This window comes from Gambusia affinis, linkage group LG11 (assembly GCF_019740435.1).
Source record: "Gambusia affinis linkage group LG11, SWU_Gaff_1.0, whole genome shotgun sequence".
In the NCBI taxonomy this organism is placed as follows: Eukaryota; Metazoa; Chordata; class Actinopteri; order Cyprinodontiformes; family Poeciliidae; genus Gambusia; species Gambusia affinis.
The window spans coordinates 27,217,794-27,238,763 of NC_057878.1; the positions used below are offsets into that span (position 1 = coordinate 27,217,794).

General features: G+C 41.8%; 1 protein-coding gene and 1 long non-coding RNA gene across 3 annotated transcripts in view; one reads left to right on the forward strand and one right to left on the reverse strand.

Moving 5' to 3' along the window:
* The first annotated feature begins 303 nt into the window (after positions 1 to 303).
* The window catches only part of dnah7 (dynein, axonemal, heavy chain 7), a 95,463-nt gene continuing 74,796 nt past the window's right edge, over positions 304 to 20,970 (forward strand). Inside the window, exons 1-19 of one of the 2 annotated variants that reach the window (XM_044132517.1) lie at positions 304 to 636; positions 842 to 947; positions 1,019 to 1,184; positions 2,125 to 2,197; positions 3,009 to 3,189; positions 3,369 to 3,441; positions 3,643 to 3,768; positions 3,928 to 4,047; positions 4,717 to 4,891; positions 4,979 to 5,158; positions 14,084 to 14,356; positions 14,495 to 14,622; positions 16,325 to 16,403; positions 17,236 to 17,460; positions 17,550 to 17,696; positions 18,279 to 18,458; positions 18,538 to 18,678; positions 19,547 to 19,914; positions 20,600 to 20,786. In XM_044132517.1, coding sequence (XP_043988452.1) covers positions 565 to 636; positions 842 to 947; positions 1,019 to 1,184; positions 2,125 to 2,197; positions 3,009 to 3,189; positions 3,369 to 3,441; positions 3,643 to 3,768; positions 3,928 to 4,047; positions 4,717 to 4,891; positions 4,979 to 5,158; positions 14,084 to 14,356; positions 14,495 to 14,622; positions 16,325 to 16,403; positions 17,236 to 17,460; positions 17,550 to 17,696; positions 18,279 to 18,458; positions 18,538 to 18,678; positions 19,547 to 19,914; positions 20,600 to 20,786 — 3,000 coding nt within the window. In that variant the 5' untranslated portion in view covers positions 304 to 564. The remainder of the gene's footprint in view (positions 637 to 841; positions 948 to 1,018; positions 1,185 to 2,124; positions 2,198 to 3,008; positions 3,190 to 3,368; positions 3,442 to 3,642; positions 3,769 to 3,927; positions 4,048 to 4,716; positions 4,892 to 4,978; positions 5,159 to 14,083; positions 14,357 to 14,494; positions 14,623 to 16,324; positions 16,404 to 17,235; positions 17,461 to 17,549; positions 17,697 to 18,278; positions 18,459 to 18,537; positions 18,679 to 19,546; positions 19,915 to 20,599; positions 20,787 to 20,970) is intronic. The other variant, XM_044132518.1, reaches the window with a different exon arrangement.
* Positions 18,197 to 20,810, reverse strand: LOC122840255. Its single transcript, XR_006372197.1, has 3 exons — positions 20,560 to 20,810; positions 19,511 to 19,896; positions 18,197 to 18,720 (listed from the first exon to the last, which is right to left on the reverse strand). It is a non-coding gene; the product is annotated as an uncharacterized LOC122840255 (long non-coding RNA).

The window sequence follows — 20,970 nt, forward strand, 5'->3', positions numbered from 1 at the left end:
TAAAAAATTTTCGACTTTTGATACTCTGTTTTTCATTTAGAAAATTTTCGAATTTAATCTCAAATATTTTGTATTTGGGTGGAAATTTAATTCTTTTTTTTTTCTACTTACAACGATACGTGTTGCCCTGTTGAGTCTCTTAATATAGACCCACAAAAAAGTGGAATATAACAGAAATGTGTTGGGGGGTTTTTATCATTGGCAAAATAACATAACGGAAGAATCAATGGGGGGGGGGCAATGTAAACAGGAACGTTTGAAGTTGAGTCAAGTTTTCCTTACGTCGTTTTTTAATGCAATCACGCTCCTTTTGGCTGCACAATGTGTCTTAAATCGGGCCAGTTGGTTCCGATAGATGTGAGGTTCCGTTTAAATTTTGTTTTCTTTTGTAAAGAAGAAGAGAAAGGGTTTTAAAAAGCCGTTTATCGGTGGGAGAAATGCATCTGTGCTCATAAATCTCATAAATCTCAGTCCCCGCTGCGCTCAGGTGTTTCCGCGTCGCCTAGCAACCGCCCTAGCAACGGAATAAATGTTTCTGTTGATCGCAGAAAGTTTTTAACCACGATGAGTTTAAAGAGGAAGAAACCCGATTTTGCAGATAACGCAGATGTGTATGTACATACCGCGGATGGACAGGTAAGCGGGAGAAAACTGAATTATTTAGAAAATGTTTATTTATTCTTTTATTTTTATTCTCTTCAAGTTCATGCGATTCTGACGCTAAATACGCCGCCTGGTGTTATCTTTAATATTATCTTGATACATCTTTGCTATGTTTTTGTAGTTGGCTGTATTAATTTTTTGTTTTAAGAAAAGTTATTCACTAACATCCGTTGTTTAGTCCGGCAGCCAGGAGCCGTGGATTGAAGCAAAACCTTCATTTTCTCTCTTTGAAAATGAAGAAGGTCTTCAAACGGAAGAAACGACCGAAGCAGCAGCTGTGGAAAGTAAATACAATATATCTATAATTCTTGTAGCTTCGTATGAAATTGTTGGTGCATTTAGCTGCACTGTTTAGCTGCAGGACATGGAGCTGGCAGCAGACCCAGAGGAACCACCAGCAGCACTGGAATTGGGCTTTACCGAAAACCGACACCGATGAAGCAGCGCAGCACCAGGGCGAGCCGGGCGGATCTGAGGGAGCATGACCGGAAACTGACTGAAAGTGTCGTGGAAGCCCTGGGGTGAGCTTTCATCAGGTTCCCATGGAAACATGTCCGGTTATTTCTACTACGGAAGAAGATTACAGTCATTAAGAATATTTTTATTATTTTGGAAAATGTGATGTTGACATTTTTCTAAGATTAATGATTTTTATTTCAAAATTCTGATATTTTTTCCTCAGAATTTTGACTTTTTTTCAGAATTTAGACTTTTTTCGTCTACATTCCGACTTAGATCTCAGATATATATTTCTCAGAATTTATTTTTTGAAGAATTTAGAATTTTTCTCAGAATTCAAACTTTAATTTCAGAATTAGTATTTTAAAATCATATTATTTCTCAGAATTTTGACTTTTTCTCTAGATTCCAACTTTAATCTCAGATTTCCTTTTCTTTGAAATTCTTTACTTCAAAATTTGACATTTTAATCTTTAATATCAACATTTGGACTTTAATCTCAGATAAAAATTTTTAAGAATGTTGACTTTTTCCTCAGAATTCATGCTTTCTAAAATTTTTTATTTAATCTTAGAATTGGTATTTTAATCTCATATTTCTGACTTTTTTCCCCCTTAGAATTCAGACTATAATCTCAGAATTCTCTTTCTGTCAAAATCCAAATAAATATCCAGACATTATGGGTGTATGTCAGTTAAGTAGTTAGCAAATGAAAATAATCACCCAGCTGTTCCTTCCTTGCTATAGGATTTCTTAATCTGTACCTTATCCAAAACTGAAAACCCCAAACTTATTTGGCAGATTTTCATTTAAAGACTCTTATTTGCTTGATGGTGCAGAAACAATTTAAACAATTCTAAATCTGAGGGGAAAAAAAGTTACATTTAATTTTAACCCTTTTGACCTTAATCCTCTTCCGTAGCATTTCTAGTACAGAACAAGTTAATCACACTTCCTGCTTGTGAAATATGCCAGTAATTAAAAGATGTTGTCTGATTTCAGCCAGCGGGTTGCTGAGGGCAGCGCCACAGAAACTGGACCCTTAAGATTTACAGACGATGCCAAACGTAAATTGGTAAAAAAATAATAATAATAATCAAAAACACATGCTCCTTAAACATACAAATATATCAGTTTATCTGCTCTGCTTGTGCCAACAGCAGAAAAAATTACTGATCTAACATCTGCAGTCTGATTGGCTGATCTTTTCAGCCAATCAGCATCAATGGAAGTGAATGCTGCTCCTGGATTGGCTGGTTTATAAGCATCAGCCAATAGTGCGTCAAGGAGCGTTGTGATCAAAGCTGGTTACTTTGGATATAACAAATTTTCTGGACGATAAATCGTCCCAGATAAATGATGACATTTATCATCATTTAGAATTAGTATTTAATTCTAAATTGTTGTTTTGAGGCGATTTTTAAGCAGAATAACGGAGAGAAGACATAAAACGATAAAAACGTGCCAATTCAACTGGCAGATTATTTCACTTGTAAAAAGATATCTTTCCCTTGTTATTAATGAAATAATCTACTTTTTGTCAATATTAAGGAATTATGTACTTAAAATAGCCCTCATATTTTGCTGACCAGTTATTTAAGTCAGTTTTGTTTTGTTTTTCATTTCCACCAGAAACTAAACCCACAAAGGTCAAACTTTGTGTTTTTGCAGTGTATTTGAGACCAACCACAGCTGTTTTTGTCATCCAATTTTTGATATAAATCATGCAAATGAAAATGACTAAGCTTGTTTTAATCTATCATGTGATTTATTTTTATTCTCAATAAACAAACATCTTATAAAAACCAAAATAACTCTTCCTGAGTTCACTGTGTGCCGCCTGGAGGCGTCTCCCTGCTCCTCAACGCTGCGTCGTGTCCTGCCAGATGTTTAACTACTACATCCAGAGGGGCATCGGCCTGGTGAACCTGGCGCGTCTGCAGGACTCCTGGATGGACAACATCCATGCGCTGATCCCCCCCAAGCTGAGGCGCCTGAGCACATCGCTGGAGGAGCTGGATGACGAGACCAAGGAGGAATATCTGCAGAGCATCAGGGCTGCAATCCGTATGAACCCAATTATTTCCAAATAATAACGTAAACAGATGACAGAGGTTCGCTGATCCTCTCAGATTCATATGGACTAAATGGATGAACGGCTGAATGTGTTTTGATTGTAATCTGTTTAGAAAAATTATGATTTTGTTTTTAAGTAATGACTTAATGTCTGCTGTGTTTGACTGCAGTAACAAAAACGCTCCAAGATCAGAGTGGAAAGGAGGCGGGCGCCGAGGAGGAGCTGCCCTCTCACAGGCTGGAGTCAGTCTGCTTGACCTTCTAAGATGCTAATCAAATATTTAGTTTGGAGCTAAATACTTAGAAAGAAAGTGAAATATTTAGCTTAGCTTACAAAATGCTAAGTAGCTTGACCTTGAAACAACAAGAATAAACTGAAAACATTAGAAATGTGGTGATATTTGTATGAAAATAAAAGTATTTTCTGATGTCATTCCCTGTCAGGATGAAAGTAGTGCCGAAGCCGTGGAATCGATCGTTTATCCAAGCGAAGAAGAAGATCAGCCTAAACCTTCACTGCGTCAGCCGCCCTTTGCTGCAATTGGTGCTTCTGTGGTATGACTTGTACAAGTAGGTACAACAGAAGCTTTCAGACTGTCTTTGTGTAAATGAAGCAGTTTTCTTAAAAAACAACTCAAAATCTACCGGTTTTGTGGTGGAGGTGGTGGCCCTGAGCATGCCACCACAGACTCTGTGTAATCGGCGCTTTCTCCAACAATCTGCTTTCAGAGACGTCCGACTGATCGACGTGGCAGCGATCTGCTTCAACAAGAAGTTCCTGGAGCTCTTTGAGTTTCAGCAGGTTGTGGCCAAACATGTTGAGTTCTCCAAAGGTTTCCTCATGGAAAAGTAAGCAAGACGTCCGTCTGACACAAAGTTAGATAACTCATCGCATCCAGCAGCAGTGAAATAAATCACAGTGATTTCCAACACAAGGAAGAATGCAGCATAACTCCATGTTGATCCCCTATGTGGCCTCATCCGGCCCGCCATGCGTTCTTATGTTTTAGGTAGCGTTGTGCTAAACTGTTGTGTCGTCAATCAAATCAAAGCAGTTTTTCACCTGCATACGACCAAATTACACCAATCAGTCCCTTCAGTTTCCATAGAAATGTCCAAGGTTTTTCTAAAAAACTTCAGATTCTGTTTTTTCTTACAATTTTTTGACTTTTCAGACTCTTTTTGAGATTAACCTCAGAAACATTTCTGAGTTTGAAAAATTTTAAATTTGCAGAATTAGACATTTTCAGAATAATCTCAAATATTTTCTTGAAAAGAAAACCTTGGAAATTTTTGTTTCAAACATCATTTGAAACTCAGAAAAAGTTTAAATTAAAATGTGTTTGTTTTTTGTAGGAAATTTTAGCAATAAAATTTTTTCTTGCAGATTTTTGAGAGTAATCTCAGCAATTAAAAAAAACAAACATTTCTGAGTTTGAAAACATCCAAACGTTTACACGTTTGATGCCTGGTTTTAAACACTCAACATGTTATTTTGTTATTTGATTTTTTTTTTAGTTGGCTTTCTGAAGTGCACAAGGTTTTCTGCATTCCAAATCTGCTGGTTTCTCTGAGCAAGAAAGGAAAACTCGAGTCTTTCTTAAACTCTGCAGCAGCTCTGATGACACTGCATCTGCAGAAACTTACGCTCAACTCACTGAGCGACTACACAAAACTCATTTCTACAAATATGGTACAATTTCACTTTTTATCCTGGCTTAATCTAAAGAATAAATCAAGCTGGTGAATTTAGTTTTAATTCCTGCCCTCTGTCTCTCAGCATTCAGACAGAGCCAGAGGCACATCAGGCTTTATTCTGCATCTGGTCTTAGAAGGTACTGAAATCAAGTTTGAGCCGGACTTCAAGATGTACGAGGAGGCGCTCATCAACGTGTTTGAGCTCATGCTGAAGTCCACCAGCGATATTCCACGGGTCGAATCCACCCTGTTCCCAGAATGGGTAAGAATAAAACCACCCAGCATCAGTCATCAGTAAACCCTGATATGGTGGTTAGTTTTTACACAATACTGGGGCTGAACGATAAAATAAACGTTTCATATCAGTTGATAATTATTCATTCATTTTATTTTAGTTATTTTTAACTTTTTCATACACAATTCTGAGGAAAAACAAACAGTTGACAAATAGATAAACAATGTTTAAGTTCTTCCATCCATCCATCCATTTTCTGTACACCCTTCGTCCCTAATGGGGTCAGGAGGGTTGCTGGTTCCTCTCCAGCTGCGTTCCGGGCGAGAGGCGGGGTCACCCTGGACAGGTCATCAGTCTGTCGCAGGGCAACACAGAGACATACAAGACAAACAACCATTCACACACACACTCACACCTAGGGAGAATTTAGAGCCCAATTAACCTGACAGTCATGTTTTTGGACTGTGGGAGGAAGCTGGAGAACCCGGAGAGAACCCACCATGCACAGGGAGAACATGCAAACTCCATGCAGAAAGAGCCCGGGCCGGGAATCGAACCCAGGACCTTCTTGCTGCAAGGCAACAGCTCTACCAACTGCGCCACTGTGCAGCCCTAAGTTCTTCCAGAGATTTATTTATTTGAGTTTCCCCAACATGTAAAGTGATTTCTGTTTTAGAAAATATTTTATTCATTTCTGTTTTAAATATCCAAAGCACTTAAAAACTGTTGGTGTTATTGGCCTCGCAAGATACTGCACCAGCTATCCAAACAGCTAAACAATCTTGAACAATGAAGAAACTCCGGACAGCGATGACTGGTTAATGAAGTTTACTTCAGTAGTAGTTCAATTTGTGAAACTGTAACATACAGAAATTCAATGTATTACAATCTAGGCTTTACAGAATGATATAAATAAAATAAAGGACCAACATGGCATTGACTTTCAATGAAATGAGGATGTTAGCTAGCGATTAGCAACAAGAAATTAGCATATAAAAACGGACTCATTAGCGTAATAATAACGGGCTATATACATACAACTTTACACAATACCATCATATCATGTAACATTACAGGTGTCTCAATGTTTTAACCAAGTAATACTCACAGACAATGCTTTAACAAACACCAAGAAAGAACCAGGAGGAGTGTGGAGCGGCCGTTCGATTCTGGTAACCAAGGGCAACAATGTAGCACTTCCTGTCCATATTCTTCTTCTACTATTAATTCAAACAATAACTTAAAGTGACCACAAGGTGGCGTATTTCAACTAATAATAACACTAGCAATATTATACACAATAAACATAACACTCCCCGCCTGGGAGAATACTATCCCACATTCAAATTAACAGTCACTGAATTGCTCGGGGGACAAAAGCAGAACCACTTCGGTCACAGGGCGCGAAAAAGTCTTCTTAGTTCCCGCATGAGAAGTAGTTACTTCAACTTTCCTGACAAGTCCGTCCTTCCCTGGGATGGTCTTGGAGATAATAGACATGGGCCACTCGTTCCTTTTGGCCTGAGAGTCCTTGAGCAGAACGATGTCTCCTTCCTTCAGGCTTTGTTTCTTATCCTGCCATTTGTGGCGCAACTGCAGAGTATGAAGATACTCACGTCTCCATTTCGACCAAAAGATATCAGCGAGACTTTGAACCCTTTTCCATTGTTCTTTCAGAAGTATCCCATTTTCAAAGTTTCCAGGAGGTGGTGGCGCACATCCTGTTTTCATGGTGAGCAGCATCGACGGCGTGAGGATAAGAGGTGACTCAGGATCGGTAGACACAGGAACAAGAGGACGAGTATTCATGATGGCACAGACTTCAGCCATAAACGTAGACAACAGTTCGTGGGTCAAGATTGCCCTTTTACAATCTTGGAACATGGAGTTGAGGATGCGCCTGGCAATCCCGATCATTCGCTCCCAAGCACCACCCATATGTGATGCGTGCGGAGGATTGAAGATCCATGAGCAGTTTTGTTTGTTCAAGTAGCCTTCGACATCTTCGATGGAGAGATCCGTCTCAACCATTTTCAGTTCGTGAGAGGCGCCGATGAAATTTCAATCTGGATAGACTCACACAGAGAAAGAGAAGCAGTTAGAAGATTTAATGATACAGAAACTTTGGCGCTCGAACCCGGCGGAAGACTTGTGAGCTGAGGATCACCAGGCAGGTGATCGGTCCAGGTTTAGCTCAGGGTAGTCTTCCCCCCGGTCCGAATACTGGTGGTGGAACGGAGCCTTGAACGAAGGAGCAGAGAGGGAGCTAGGAAGATGTCCCTGGGATGATGGTGGAGATGGGGAGGAGGTGGGTCGAAGCACGGCTGACGAGCAAGAAGATCCGGGGAAGCTTGTCCTTTGAAGGGATCCGTGAACGACGATTGGCTGAAGCGGTGCGGCGCACCTGTCCTGATTGGCTGCGGCGGGAGCGTGGTGAGTGTCTGATGTGTGACGGCTGTGTTTTGTCTCCCAGCTTGAATTTTCGCCTAGGCTTCATTTGTGCCGCAATCAGACCTGATTTGTTTTGCCGGGCCTCTGATTGCAAAAAACCGCCTCAGAGCGTTTATGAAACTGTCAGTGCTCATTGTTTCGATTAACTCGATATGTACTGCTCTCGTAGACATGCAGGAAAACATGACGGCCCACCTTTTGGAATTGGCTTGACCTCCTCTTGTGCGACGGGTGAAAACGTCCCACGGCCCAAATACATCCACACCCACGTACGTGAATGGGGGTGCGACCTTCATCCGTTCAGGAGGCAAGTTTCCCATCTGTTGACATTCAGCTTTTCCTCGTAACTTCCTGCATGTGACACACTTGAAAAGAGCAGTGCTAATGCTTCGTTTGGCTCCCACCAGCCAGAATCCTGCAGCTCTTATCGCGCCTTCTGTGAAATGCCTCCCCTGATGTTTCACAGATCCATGGTAATGGCGTATCAGGAGGGTACCCAAGTGGTGTCTGGCTGGAATGATGAGAGGGTGAGTGGTGTCGATACCCAGTTCAGCATGTGCGATTCGGCCCCCAACTCTTAAGAGTCCATCATTGTCCAATATGGGGTGCAGCTTCCAAAGACTGCTTGAGAGGGGAATCTTTGTCCCTTCTGATATGCATTTTAGCTCTTCTTTGTAGTACTCACTTTGAACATTCTTTATGACACAAATCTTTGCCTTTGCCATTTCTTCTTCTGTAGGTCGACAAAGGTGCCAGCCGTGGCAGCTGGATGCTTGGTTGGAGTGATTGAATGAGCGAACAACATGAATCAACTGGGCTATTGCTCTGATGAGAGCGCTGTAGTTTGAAAACTTTTCAAAACATGTTGGAGCGATTGCTGGTTTTGTGGCCTTGAGTCAGGTTTGTTGTCACCAAGGCGTACTTCTATGTCAGCAGCAGGATCAACAAGGTTGTAATTTTCAAAAGGAGGTACCTGTAGTGAAGGCTTGAGGAGGAAGGCCGGTCCTTCCAACCATGTTGTGTTGCTCAGTTGGGCTGCTGTCACAGAACGAGACCCGTAGTCTGCTGGGTTGAGCCCAGATGGAACGTACTTCCATTGGTGAGGGCGTGTCGACTGGAGTATGCGTTGGACTCGGTTATGCACGTACACATAGAATCTTCGGGTCTGGTTGTATATGTATCCTAGCACAACTTTGCTGTCCGTATAGTACTCAATGTTGTCAAATGAAATGTCCATTTCTGCTACTATCAACTCTGCAACTTCAACTGCGAGCACTGCGGCACATAGCTCGAGTCTTGGAATCGTGAGGCCTGATTGAGGAGCCAACTTGGTCTTTCCAAACACAAATCCAATTTCTGTGCTTTCTGATGTTGAGACTTTGATATATGCAACGGCTGCAATGGCTTTTACAGACGCATCAGCAAATATGAAGAGTTCTCTTTTTTGGGCGTTAGTTGTGGAGAGCGAGGTGTAAGGACGCTGTATTTGCAGACTTTGCAGATCTTGGAGAGAGTCCTTCCACTTGCACCAGTCTGCCTTTGTATCGTCGGGAAGAGGTGCGTCCCAGTCGTCCGTCAAACTGGTTAGCTCTCTGAGTATTTGCCTGCCTTGGATTGTGATGGGGGCGAGGAACCCAAGAGGGTCGTAGAGGCTATTGACAGTAGAGAGGACGCCTCTACGAGTGAAGGGCTTTTGATCCTCGTCGACTTTGAATGTGAAAGTGTCAAGGCCAACATTCCACAACAGTCCCATACTCCGCTGGACAGGGAGATCTGGTGCACACAGATCCAAGTTTTCGACATCTTTAGCTCTGTCTTCTGGTGGAAAAGCTTCCAGAACAGCTTCGGTTGAGGTGACTTTATGTAGCCTGAGATTTGAACAAGCGAGAGCCTCTTGTGCTTGTTTTAGAACATGAACTGCTTCTTGCTCAGTAGGAAATGACTTGAGGGCATCGTCGACATAGAAATCTCGCTCTATGAACCTGCGCGCATCGGTCCCGAACTCTGCTTCACCAGTCGTTGCCGCTTTCTTGAGGCCATATATAGCGACAGAGGGGGAGGGACTGTTCGAAAGCATGCGGTACTCAATTATTTCGCAGGACATGTTGTTATCTTTGTACCACAAAAAGCGGAGAAAGTCTCTGTGGCTCTCTTTAACAACAAAACAGTGAAACATGTGTTCAATGTCAGCGGTTACGGCTACTTGTTCTTTTCTGAACCTCATGAGTACTCCGACGAGACTGTTGTTAAGGTCAGGGCCTGTGAGTAGCACGTCGTTGAGAGAGACTCCTTCATAGGGGGCGCTTGAGTCAAACACAACTCTGATCTTTGTGGGTTTCTTGGGATGGTAAACCCCGAACAAAGGTAAGTACCAGCATTCCTGATTGTGGGCTAGAGATGGTGCGACCTCTGCATGACCTCTAGCGAGCATGTTCTCCATGAACTCCAGAAAATGTGCTTTCATTTCAGGCCGCTTTCCTAGAGAGCGCCTGAGTGACATGAGACGATCGTAAGCCAGCTGTCTGTTGTTAGGTAGACGTTGTCGTGGCGACCGAAAGGGCAGTGGACCAACCCAGCTGTTGTCACTGTCCTGGTAGAACTCAGAGTCCATTATTTGGAGGAACCGCATGTCCTCAACTGATGGTGCAAATTTGTGATCGTCAGGTGTGTGAGCGAAAACTTGTTGACCAATCCTGTCCACATTACATCCTGACGCTTGGAAGCTTCTGAGGCTGTGAGAGAGCTCAGGTGTTTCTGTGAATGTTTCTTTGACAGTTATCTGACTGTTACATGGTTGAAGATGACTCGCACGACCGTTCTCCAGAACGTAAGTCTTGTAGCTGCTTACTTGTGTGGGTCTGTGTACACCATCTAGGCAGACGTCACCAACCACAACCCATCCCAGATCCAGTTTCTGAGCAAATGGGGAGTCACCTGGGCCGTTTACTTGCTCTCTGACTTTATGAACTCTCAATACGTCTCTGCCCAGCAGTAGAAGTATGTCAGCATCAGAGTCCAATGGTGGAATCTTGTCCGCGATCCGATGCAGATGAGTGTGGTGGGATGCAGCTTGCGGGGTAGGTATTTCTGAGCGGTTGTTGGGAATGTCATTACATTCGAGGAGTGTTGGCAAAGGAAGGCTTAACTGTTCATTTATTGACTCCACCATGAAGCCACCAGCTCTTCTTCCTGAAACTCCTGTGAGCCCTGCACACGTCTTCAATGTGTAGGGATAACTTGCTCCTTGGATCCGAAACAACTCGAAGAACTGTGAACGTGCAAGAGAACGGTTGCTCTGTTCGTCCAAGATTGCATACATTCTCTTTGTTTGTTCTTTGTGGCCAGCAGGATACACATTGACGAGTATGATTTTGGAACATTCTCTGGCGCTCACCCCTTCTCCGCACACCTCAGTACACCGAGAGGTGACTTCTTGGACATCCGCTTTGCTGCTCTCCCCGCCGTGCTGTGGGGGAGGCGGCGTTTTAGATTCCTGCGGTGCTGGACCTGGATGGAGGGCAGAAATGTGATTATTGCTGTCACACTCCGTGCAAGTGATGTCTGTTGTACAGTTCTTGGCGAGATGATCTGTAGATGAGCAGCAGCGAAAACAGATGTTAAACTTTTGATTATCTGTTTTCGTTCTTCCAAAGGTTTCTCTCTGAATCCTCTGCAGCGTTTTAACGGGTGGGGTTTGTTGTGTATTGGACACTGTTTGTTGGGGTTTACTGTACTTGTGATTTTTTCCTTATTTTCTGTTTTGTCTTGTACTTGAGTTTTGTGGACAGATATGGGCACTTTGGAAAACCTTTCTGGCATTTGTTTTCTCTCAGGTAACTGGTTTGAGCTGTGGAGGGTGAAGCTTGGGTCAGTTCGCGTTTTGGCCTCAGTGCGAATGAAGTTAGCAAACACAGTGAAAGGCGGAAAACTGACGCCGTGATCACGTTTATACTTTGAGCCGTATGTCATCCACTTCTCTTGCAGATTGTAAGGTAACTTGTCAACTATTGGCTGAATTCCCCTGGATGTGTCCAAGTAAGACAAGCCTGGTAAATATCCATCAAGTTTAGCTGCTTCAAGCTCCAACATTAGGTCAGCTAAGTCTCGGAGTTTGAAAGGCTCTCTGGGGCTGATTTTGGGGAAGCTCTCTACCTTTTGAAAGAGTGCTTGTTCTACAGCTTCTGGAGAGCCATAGACTTCTTCGAGCCTGTCCCAAGCCATGGCTAAACCAGCTTCAGGACATCTAATGTTGACAGCTTTCATTTGTTTGACTTGTCTCGATGAGTTCTTACCGAGGTAACGTACAAGCAGATCTAGTTCCTCTCCTGCAGAAAGGTCCAAACCTGTTATAGCGGTTTTGAAAGATGATTTCCATGCCCAGTAGTTCATGGGTTGGTCATCGAAGCTTGTGAGGCCTGAAGTGACGAGCTGGCTGCGGGCTAGATACTTGGCCAGATCGTAAGTTGGCTGGGTCTCGACGTAGCTATTGTGTGCATGGTTCATTTTGGGTAACACTGGGGCAAGAGGAGCAAACTGCTTGAAACTGGCAGACTGGGGTTCACAAACTTCACTTTCAGGAGCTGCGTAGTTCATTTCTTGCTTTACAACGAAGGGTTGCAACGGGAGTTCTGGATTATTTATTTCAATTTGAACAGGGGCAGGTGACTCTGCTGCAGTGCGATTTGTTTGATCTAAAACATACTGGGCTGTGCGTGTTGCTTTATTTTCTGTAAGACATGACCCGTATGTTACACTGCGTGTTTCAAAGCCCAATTGTAGTAGTCCTGCTTCCAATGAATTTGCTTCTGCAGCTGCAGCTTCTTGCTCTTGCTCTGCTCTAAGTGCATCAAGGGTTGCCTGTAGACGTGCCTGTTCCACTTTGATTTCTATTTCTTTCTTTGCATATGTAGCTCTTGCTTGAGCAGCTTCGGCCTTTGCTTTAGCTCTTAGTAACTCAATGCCAGCTGTAGAACTTGCCTTTGATGACTTTAGAGAGTGTACTGACTTATTTTGAGACTTTTGGGATTTGTTTTCAGACATTTTGTGGCTTATGATGACTGAAAGCACTTTACTTGGCTCTTTGGGCTGACTGGAGCTCCACGTGATAGGTTCTGTAGCTTTGTTGCTTGCCGTGGTGCTGTCTTTTCACTGTTATTGGCCTCGCTAGATACTGCACCAGCTATCCAAACAGCTAAACAATCTTGAACAATGAAGAAACTCCGGACAGCGATGACTGGTTAATGAAGTTTACTTCAGTAGTAGTTCAATTTGTGAAACTGTAACATACAGAAATGCAATGTATTACAATCTAGGCTTTACAGAATGATATAAATAAAATAAAGGACCAACATGGCATTGACTTTCAATGAAATGAGGATGTTAGCTAGCGATTAGCAACAAGAAATTAGCATATAAAAACGGACTCATTAGCGTAATAATAACGGGCTATATACATACAACTTTACACAATACCATCATATCATGTAACATTACAGGTGTCTCAATGTTTTAACCAAGTAATACTCACAGACAATGCTTTAACAAACACCAAGAAAGAACCAGGAGGAGTGTGGAGCGGCCGTTCGATTCTGGTAACCAAGGGCAACAATGTAGCACTTCCTGTCCATATTCTTCTTCTACTATTAATTCAAACAATAACTTAAAGTGACCACAAGGTGGCGTATTTCAACTAATAATAACACTAGCAATATTATACACAATAAACATAACAGTTGGTGTGACATTTTCTGTTTTATCTGCAGTTTTCACTCCATTCCATAGTTTTTTTATTTTTAAGAAGTTGTAAAGCACAGTTAATAAACAGAAAACTGCAAGTTACAGACAGGTCGTTGCTAGGCAACCAGAGAGTGAGTGAGTTGACTCCACAGGCTTAGCCAGCTGGTGGAGAAAGCCTTTCCTCTGCCTACATCCCCCAGAATGCCGTGCGGTTCTGGATCGGAGTTCAGGGAAATGACTAAATATTCTATCAGATTTATTATCTATTGATCTAAATGGTTCTCATGTGACGTTGCACTTCTATGAACTTTGTAAATGACAGCCATCTTGGTATCCAGTTAATATGGAGTTGCTATGACAACAATAAAGCCACAAGCTAAGAATTAGACTAGTCCCCATCTAAATTAAAAAGTGTAAGTACATTACAATTTGATCACTTTTTATAGCATTACACCTCTGTAATATTAAGATGAATATCAGTGAAATTTACTGTAGTACTTCATGCTGAACTAGCAAAAATTAGCTTAGCTAACGTAGCTTTTATCTGCCCGCTAAGAGGGACATGTAGCCTAGGTGTTTGTTGCTACATGTACTTATCCTGCCAGTCACCAGAACCTTGTTATTGACACAGAGTTCATATTTCATATTGATCATGTGTCTAGTGTTATACATGTTATTGATTTATTGTCCAGACGTACCTATTGATGTCTCAGGGGGACAGTTTGAGTTTAGCCTGAGTTCTTCCCTAATTTCACCTTCTATCAGGAAGATTCCCAAGTTGTGAAAACCTTGAGACCCATCATCCTCCCAGAGATCATCAAGGCCCAGCAGGAGGAAGTACGCCGGGCGTTCTGGGCTGAGACGGAAAGCCCCAAAGAGCACATCCACCTGTTCGACAAGTACACCATGCTGGTGACCAAGGAGGCGGAGGAGAAGGTCCAGAACTTCCTCAGTCAACCGAAACCCTTCCAGGAAATCAAGGACAAGGCCATCTACTACCAGGAGCTTGCCGATGAGATTCAGTACACATCATCCAAGGTAAGATCTGGAACCTGAGCCGTCTGTTACTCAGTAGATCACTGGTATCGGTCGTCCTATTAGCAGCAAATAGAGATATTTCTTCTGAAAGATTCACTCTGCTCTGTGAGAGTTGATTGGTCATATTTTGGACTTCAGGTGGCGCGACTCGGCATGTTTGAGGTCCAGGCCCAGAAACTCCTCAGCTCTCTGGCCGAACGTGCGCTGGAGCTCAAGGAGAAACTGGCTATACAGATGTTACACGATCATCAGGAAATTAATGAAAGGTTCCTTAAAGGGTTTCACTGCTTTCCTGCCTCATCCTTTGCCTTTGGACACCAAATATTACCAAATATAGTTGGTTTAGTTTCTAGGGGAAACATCTTAGTACACTGGGAATTAAAAGTAACTTACATGAAACTTTTAAGCAAGATATGAGTTAGGTTCAAGTTAGGTAAAATGTCTTGTTAAAAGTGAAATAATCTGCTAGTAGTACTTTCATTTAGTTACATTTTTATCCAACACATTTTTACTCCATGTCACATAAAGTGAAAAAATACGTCTTTTAAAAGCAGTTTAAGAAAGTCTGAGAGTTTATAATGAAACCACTAAAAAGCTATAAAATGCTTACAAATACTTTTTTTCTTTGCATGGTAACACTTAATATTTAAGTGTTGCCTAATGTATCCCAACTCATTAAATTTGTCCATTGGGATAAATTAAATGATGGAAAATATTTTCAAAATAACTTCAAATACTATCTGTGGAGATATTAAAAATTATGGGAGCCATGCAGACACTAAACATCTGCTTGCAATCCTTTTATTTCTGGCCAAGAAATGTATACTATTGAGATGGTCAGCACCACAGGCCCCTACAGTTGATATGTGGATTTCACAGATTTCTGCCATTGTCTCAGTTGAAAAACTCACTCATGACCTTCATCAAAAGTCGGACAAATTTTGGAGGATCTGGGCCCCACTGCAATCCTTTTTACAGAGGCTGTAATTTTTTTTTATTTTTATATTTTTTTTTTTTCTTCTCTCTCTCTTACATTCGATATATCACTCATTTGGCTGTCTGACAGTTGTGACTATTTTGAATCATGACTACTGTATTTTGTGTATGTGGGCTGTATGTATGTATGTTTTTATGTGGACTTTGCAGTGCTCCTTGTTGTTTTGGGGTGGGTTGTTTTTGTTTAATTTTGTTGGTGTTTACATAAAGTTATGAAAATCAATAAAAAAAAATAAAAATAAAATTATGGGAGCCGTTCTGTTGAACTTAAATTTATATTTTTGATGCTCTTTCAGATAATTGCTCGTCTTATCTGATACCAATGACCAAACTAAATATACTAGTCAGTAACAAGAATCACTATAATGACCAAATCCATATTTCTGTATTGGTTTAAACCCAGAAATGTGTGATATTCATTCCATTAGACGTAAAGTCTGAAGGAGTTAAAACAAGTAAATAAAAAAGTACTGCTTCCACTGGCAGGTTATTTAATTTATACCAAGAGATATTTCCTGTTAAAAGTACAATAATGTTCCAGCGGAACTACAACTGGGTTGCTAGGTAACGGGCTGGGCTTGGCTGGGGTTGCTAGGTAACAGCGCAGTGTTACCTCGCAACACTGTGCTGTTGATTGTGAAATGAATAGAATAACGTACCAGTGGAAATAATACTTTCTCATCAATACTGGGGAATTATTGACTTAAAACAAGCTGCTATATCTTGCTGAAAAGTTACCTGTAAGTTAGTTTAACTTTATTTCAAGCATACTACAATATTTAATCAGAAACTAAACCCAAAACACTTAAGATTTATTTATTTTGCTGTGTTGTGTAGCTGTGCAGCTATTAGCTCAAGGAGGCTTTGGAGAAAATAAAACCTCCAGGTTGTGTTTGTCTGGAGAATTTGAAGCAGTGATGTTTCTGGTTTCAGACATTTTTTATCAGAATAACAATCTTTTCTCTCTGACAGGCTCTGCAGAGAGTTTGAGAGGATTTCAGAGACGGCCCTGAGTACGCCGCCTGATACTCTGAAAATGGTGGAGCTAAAGGTGACTTTTTGTTTCCAGTCACACAGTGATAATTATACTGTCCAGTCAGTAAATTAAGCTTGAAAGTTTTTGTCTTTTTAACTTGTAAAAGTATATTTTATTTTGTTTTAATATTGTTTCTGGAGATTTTCATTTAAAAGGGAACTGTGATGCAAAATTCACGTTTTGCATGTTTTTATGCTTCCGTTTGTGTTTCTTCTGCCTCTAAAAATAGTCCAAGCACTTAAAAAAACACTCAGCTGCTTTTTAGCAATGGTGACTGGAAAATGAGTCGTTTCATAAACCTCCAGAATGTAACAAATCAGAAGGCACTGCCCCGTTACCTAACAACCCACACAGAATTCCACCTGTTACCTAGCAACCTTAGCCAAGTCCAGTATGTTTGGTGGGCTATATGCACTGTACAATGGCTGCTGGAAAAGACAAAGTGTTTTGTTGTTGACATACCATCCAGAAACCACTTGCTGCATTCTTGTTGGCTGTGCAGGAGGTTCTACGAATGCTTTTCAAAGACGCGCAGTTGCATAACTGTACATCTGTTTCGGCCATGTAATCATGGAGTTGGGGGGTGTGGCCAGCAGCAGCTTACTTGCATTAAAGTGACAGAGTCCAAAAACAGCTAAAATCTCATTATCTAAAAGTAATACAAGAAATGTAATGAACATATTTTGTTTAGACCATAGATCAATCCTTACCCATTCAAGGAAGCATAAGAGGCTGCCTTTAACTAATTCTATGCTAGTGTCTCAAAACGGTAACAGAAATCTATCAGTTAGCTTTTAAGATATGACCTGATTAACTGTGCCGATGCTTCCCCTGCATCTCTCTGCAGACCTACATCCAGAAGGTCATAGAAACAGAGATGCCTGTGCTGGAGCAGCGGCTGGCTGACTCCAACAAGCAGCTCTGCGACCTGATGGACTTCGTCACCCTGTCGCCGGACGACCTGGAGCTCAACGCCCGAACCGTCCACTGGTTCCAGCGCATGCCGGCCGTGTTTGAGGAACACCAGCAGATAATCGATGAGAAGACGGAGCTTTACCAGAACGCGCTGAAGGTCTGCTTGAAGCGGAGGAGCTACCGAGGGTTAATGAAGGATTTACTGAAAGGGAAATGATAAAAAGCTGCCTGGTTTAATTGTTGCAGCTGCAACGAGAGCGTTTCATGGATGAGCTGGTGGGCTACAACATGCAGTTGAAGGAGTTTCTTGGTTTTGGTGAGTTGGCGGATCTGAGCAAGTACCTGAAGAAAGCGCAGACGCTCAACGCCAGGCTGGACATGGCCAGTGACAAGGTGCAGTAGGACCAAGGACGGAGGTTTTATAGCTCCATTAACTCATCACTGCAAAAGCCCACATTTTTACCAAGTATTTTTGTCTAGTTTCTACTGCAAATGTCTTGAATGAGACAAAACTAAATTAAAAGTAAGTTTTCAGCAAGATATATGAGCTTATTTTATGTCAGTAATCCTTGAAATAAAAAAGTTTGCAGATTTTACTCCCTTATAGCAGGGAACAAATGTCTTAATCTGCCAAAGGAACCAGTCATTTTTTAAATCAATATACTAGAATTACTGTCTTAAAACAAGCTCTTATATCTTCAATAGAAATTACTTGTAAGTTACTTTTGTTCCTCTAGAAACTAGACAAAAATACTGGGTAAGATTTGGTGTTTTTACGCTAATTGCAAAGTGCCTCCAAGTGGATTTTTTACCACCAGAGGGCAGCATTGGATGCGAAACAGCATTTAATCATCTTTATTTTCAGTTATCGTCCCAAAATATTCCAGAAGTCATTTTTTATCAGTTTTGTCATTTTATTTTCTAAAAGTTTAATCATTTCTGGATTGTCCGTTTCCTTCGTCTCGCTCTGAGAAGATTAACGACCTCAACATGGAAGAGGAGGCCTTCGGCTGGCCCGTGTCCCAGTTTCCCCAGCGGAAACAGATCCAGGACGGGCTCACGCCGTTCCTGCGCCTGTATGAAACGTCGTCTGAATTCCTGCAGGACAATGAGAAGTGGCTCCACGGGCCGCTGTCCGGGGTTCCTCCAGACAAGGTACCAAACCACAAAATAACGCTCACGTGACTCTAGTGTTTTAATATTTTCATGCCCAATAAAAACTGTTTTCCTGTAGGTGGAGGGCGACGTTGGGAACTACTGGCGCACGTTGTACAAGCTGGAGAAAGGTTTCTCTCAAGTTCCCAATGCCCTGAAAATAGCCAAGATCGTAAAGGCTAAAGTGGAGAGTTTCAAGTCGCACATCCCCATGGTGCAGGTAGAGACCGTCAAAAACAGTTTGTCCTCTGGTAGATATGACCTGGATTACGGCCATTATAGATAGAAGAATAAGCAGTAAGTTTCCACCAAAATTCCTGAAAATTTTCAAGAAGAAAAACCAACAAAAACCGTGGAAATTTATGACTTTGAAAACTCAAATATTTGTGGGAAAATAAATAAAATTTTGAGATTGATCCCAGAATTTTTTTTAGAAAAACATGGAAATTTCGGAGATCAAAATGTCAAAAATTTGCAAGAAAAAATTAATTCTGAGATTAATTTCAGATATTTTCAAGAAAATTGTAGAAATTACTGAGTTTGTAAAGTTAAAAGATTTGCAGAAAAAAATACTGATATTTTGAGGATAATTTATATAAAAACATGTTAATTTCTGAGTTCAAAAGTTGCAAAAGAAAAATGACATTTTGCAAAGAATCTCAAAAAATTTTGATGAATAATGTGGAAATTTGAGTTCCTCAGTACTTTGCGAGAAAAAATTTGCAAAACATAATCTTGAAATTTAATTTTGAGATTAAAATGTTCACGTTTTGAAACCTCAGATTTAAACATTTTTTACAGCTTAAACTAAGAATTTCTAAATATTTTCTGGCAAATTATTTACTTTAGGAACTCACAAGTTTTCGAGTGTTTTCTTGGAAATATTTTGTTTTTTCTAGCAAAAATTAGACTTTTGGAGTTCAGAAGTTTTTTTTCTCTACAGAATTTCTAAAATTAATCTCAGAGTTTGAACTTTTTTGTGGGGGGGAAATTTACTCCTCCTTTTCATTTCCCATATAAATATTCACTGTGTGGTAGCCTAGATAGCTTACATTTCTGTGCTGCTGGGGATCTCTGGCGGTGTGTAGGTGCTGTGCAACCCGGGGCTGCGGGCCCGCCACTGGGACGCCATGTCGGAGCTGGCCGGCTTCTCGCTGCACCCGGCCGACGAGCAGGCCTGCGTGGCTCAGTACCTGTCCCTGAAGCTGGAGGAACACCTGCCCAGCTTCGACGGCATCAGCGAGGCGGCCAGCAAGGAGTACTCTCTGGAGAAGGCCCTGGAGAAGATGGCCGGCGAGTGGGTGGACATAGAGTTCACCCTGCTGGCCTATCGGGAGACGGGAACCTTCATCCTGTCGTCCGTGGAGGAGGTCCAACTACTGCTGGACGACCACATCGTGAAGACGCAAACCATGAAGGGCTCACCCTTCATCAAGCCCTTTGAGGCAGAGATACTGTAAGAAACAAAATGGCTTGGCTGCTGCCCCCCCCCCCACCCACCCCACACACACACACACACACACACACACACACACACACACACACACACTTCTGAAGAAAATCCCTGTTGGTCTAGTGCTGCGTTTCAGTTGTGATCAAAACTGGGAAATTCCAACTTCAAAGCAGGAAAAGTCAAAGGTGTTTTTCCTACGAAGTCGGATTTCCCACAATAAAAATGGGAGCAACTCAGACTATTCCGAGTTACAACTTACAAGGCCAACTTTGCATTTCAATATGGCCGCTCCTCGCATCAGCAGCAGATGTGATCAGGGAGGCATATTACAAACAATCTGAAATCAGTGCTACATGAAGCGCCTGCAACTCTAAACGGAACTAATTAAAGGCGGTGTTTGCTTATGAACAATAAAGTTTAAAATTAAGTTCCACGAAAAGAACATTTCACGTGGACCGTTACTCTTTACTGTTCTGGTACAATACCGCCGTCTTTGTTTCTGGCTCCGCTTAAGGATGACCAGTGGTGCCCTCTGCTGGATGGTGGCCAAACTGCAACTTTAAAGGAAGATCTAATGTGACGTTTTTAGCTCATCAATTGGAACTAATTATAATCTAATCGATAATTAATCGTAAGTTGATTAATTACCATCCCGAGGTGCAAGTCCCGTTTTTCTGCTTCATTTCAGTGCGTGGGAAGGAAAGATGCTGCTCCTGCAGGAGATCCTGGATGAGTGGCTGAAGGTGCAGTTCGTCTGGCTGTACCTGGAGCCCATCTTCAGCTCCCCGGACATCATGGTGCAGATGCCTGAGGAGGGCCGGCGCTTCACGGCCGTGGACAGGACATGGAGGGAAACTATGATGCAGGTTTCCCAGGTGAGTTCTTCCTTCCTGTGTTTCATTTTTTAGAGCTCCGTGGAGAACACAAGCTAACAGATGAGTTCCACCCAGAACTACAGCAGAAATCTGGACCAGGACCCACCGTTTTATGTCTTTCACTGTTTATTTGAAAAAGAAACCAAATGAAACATTTGTTCTGTTACGTACAAATGTGTATTCG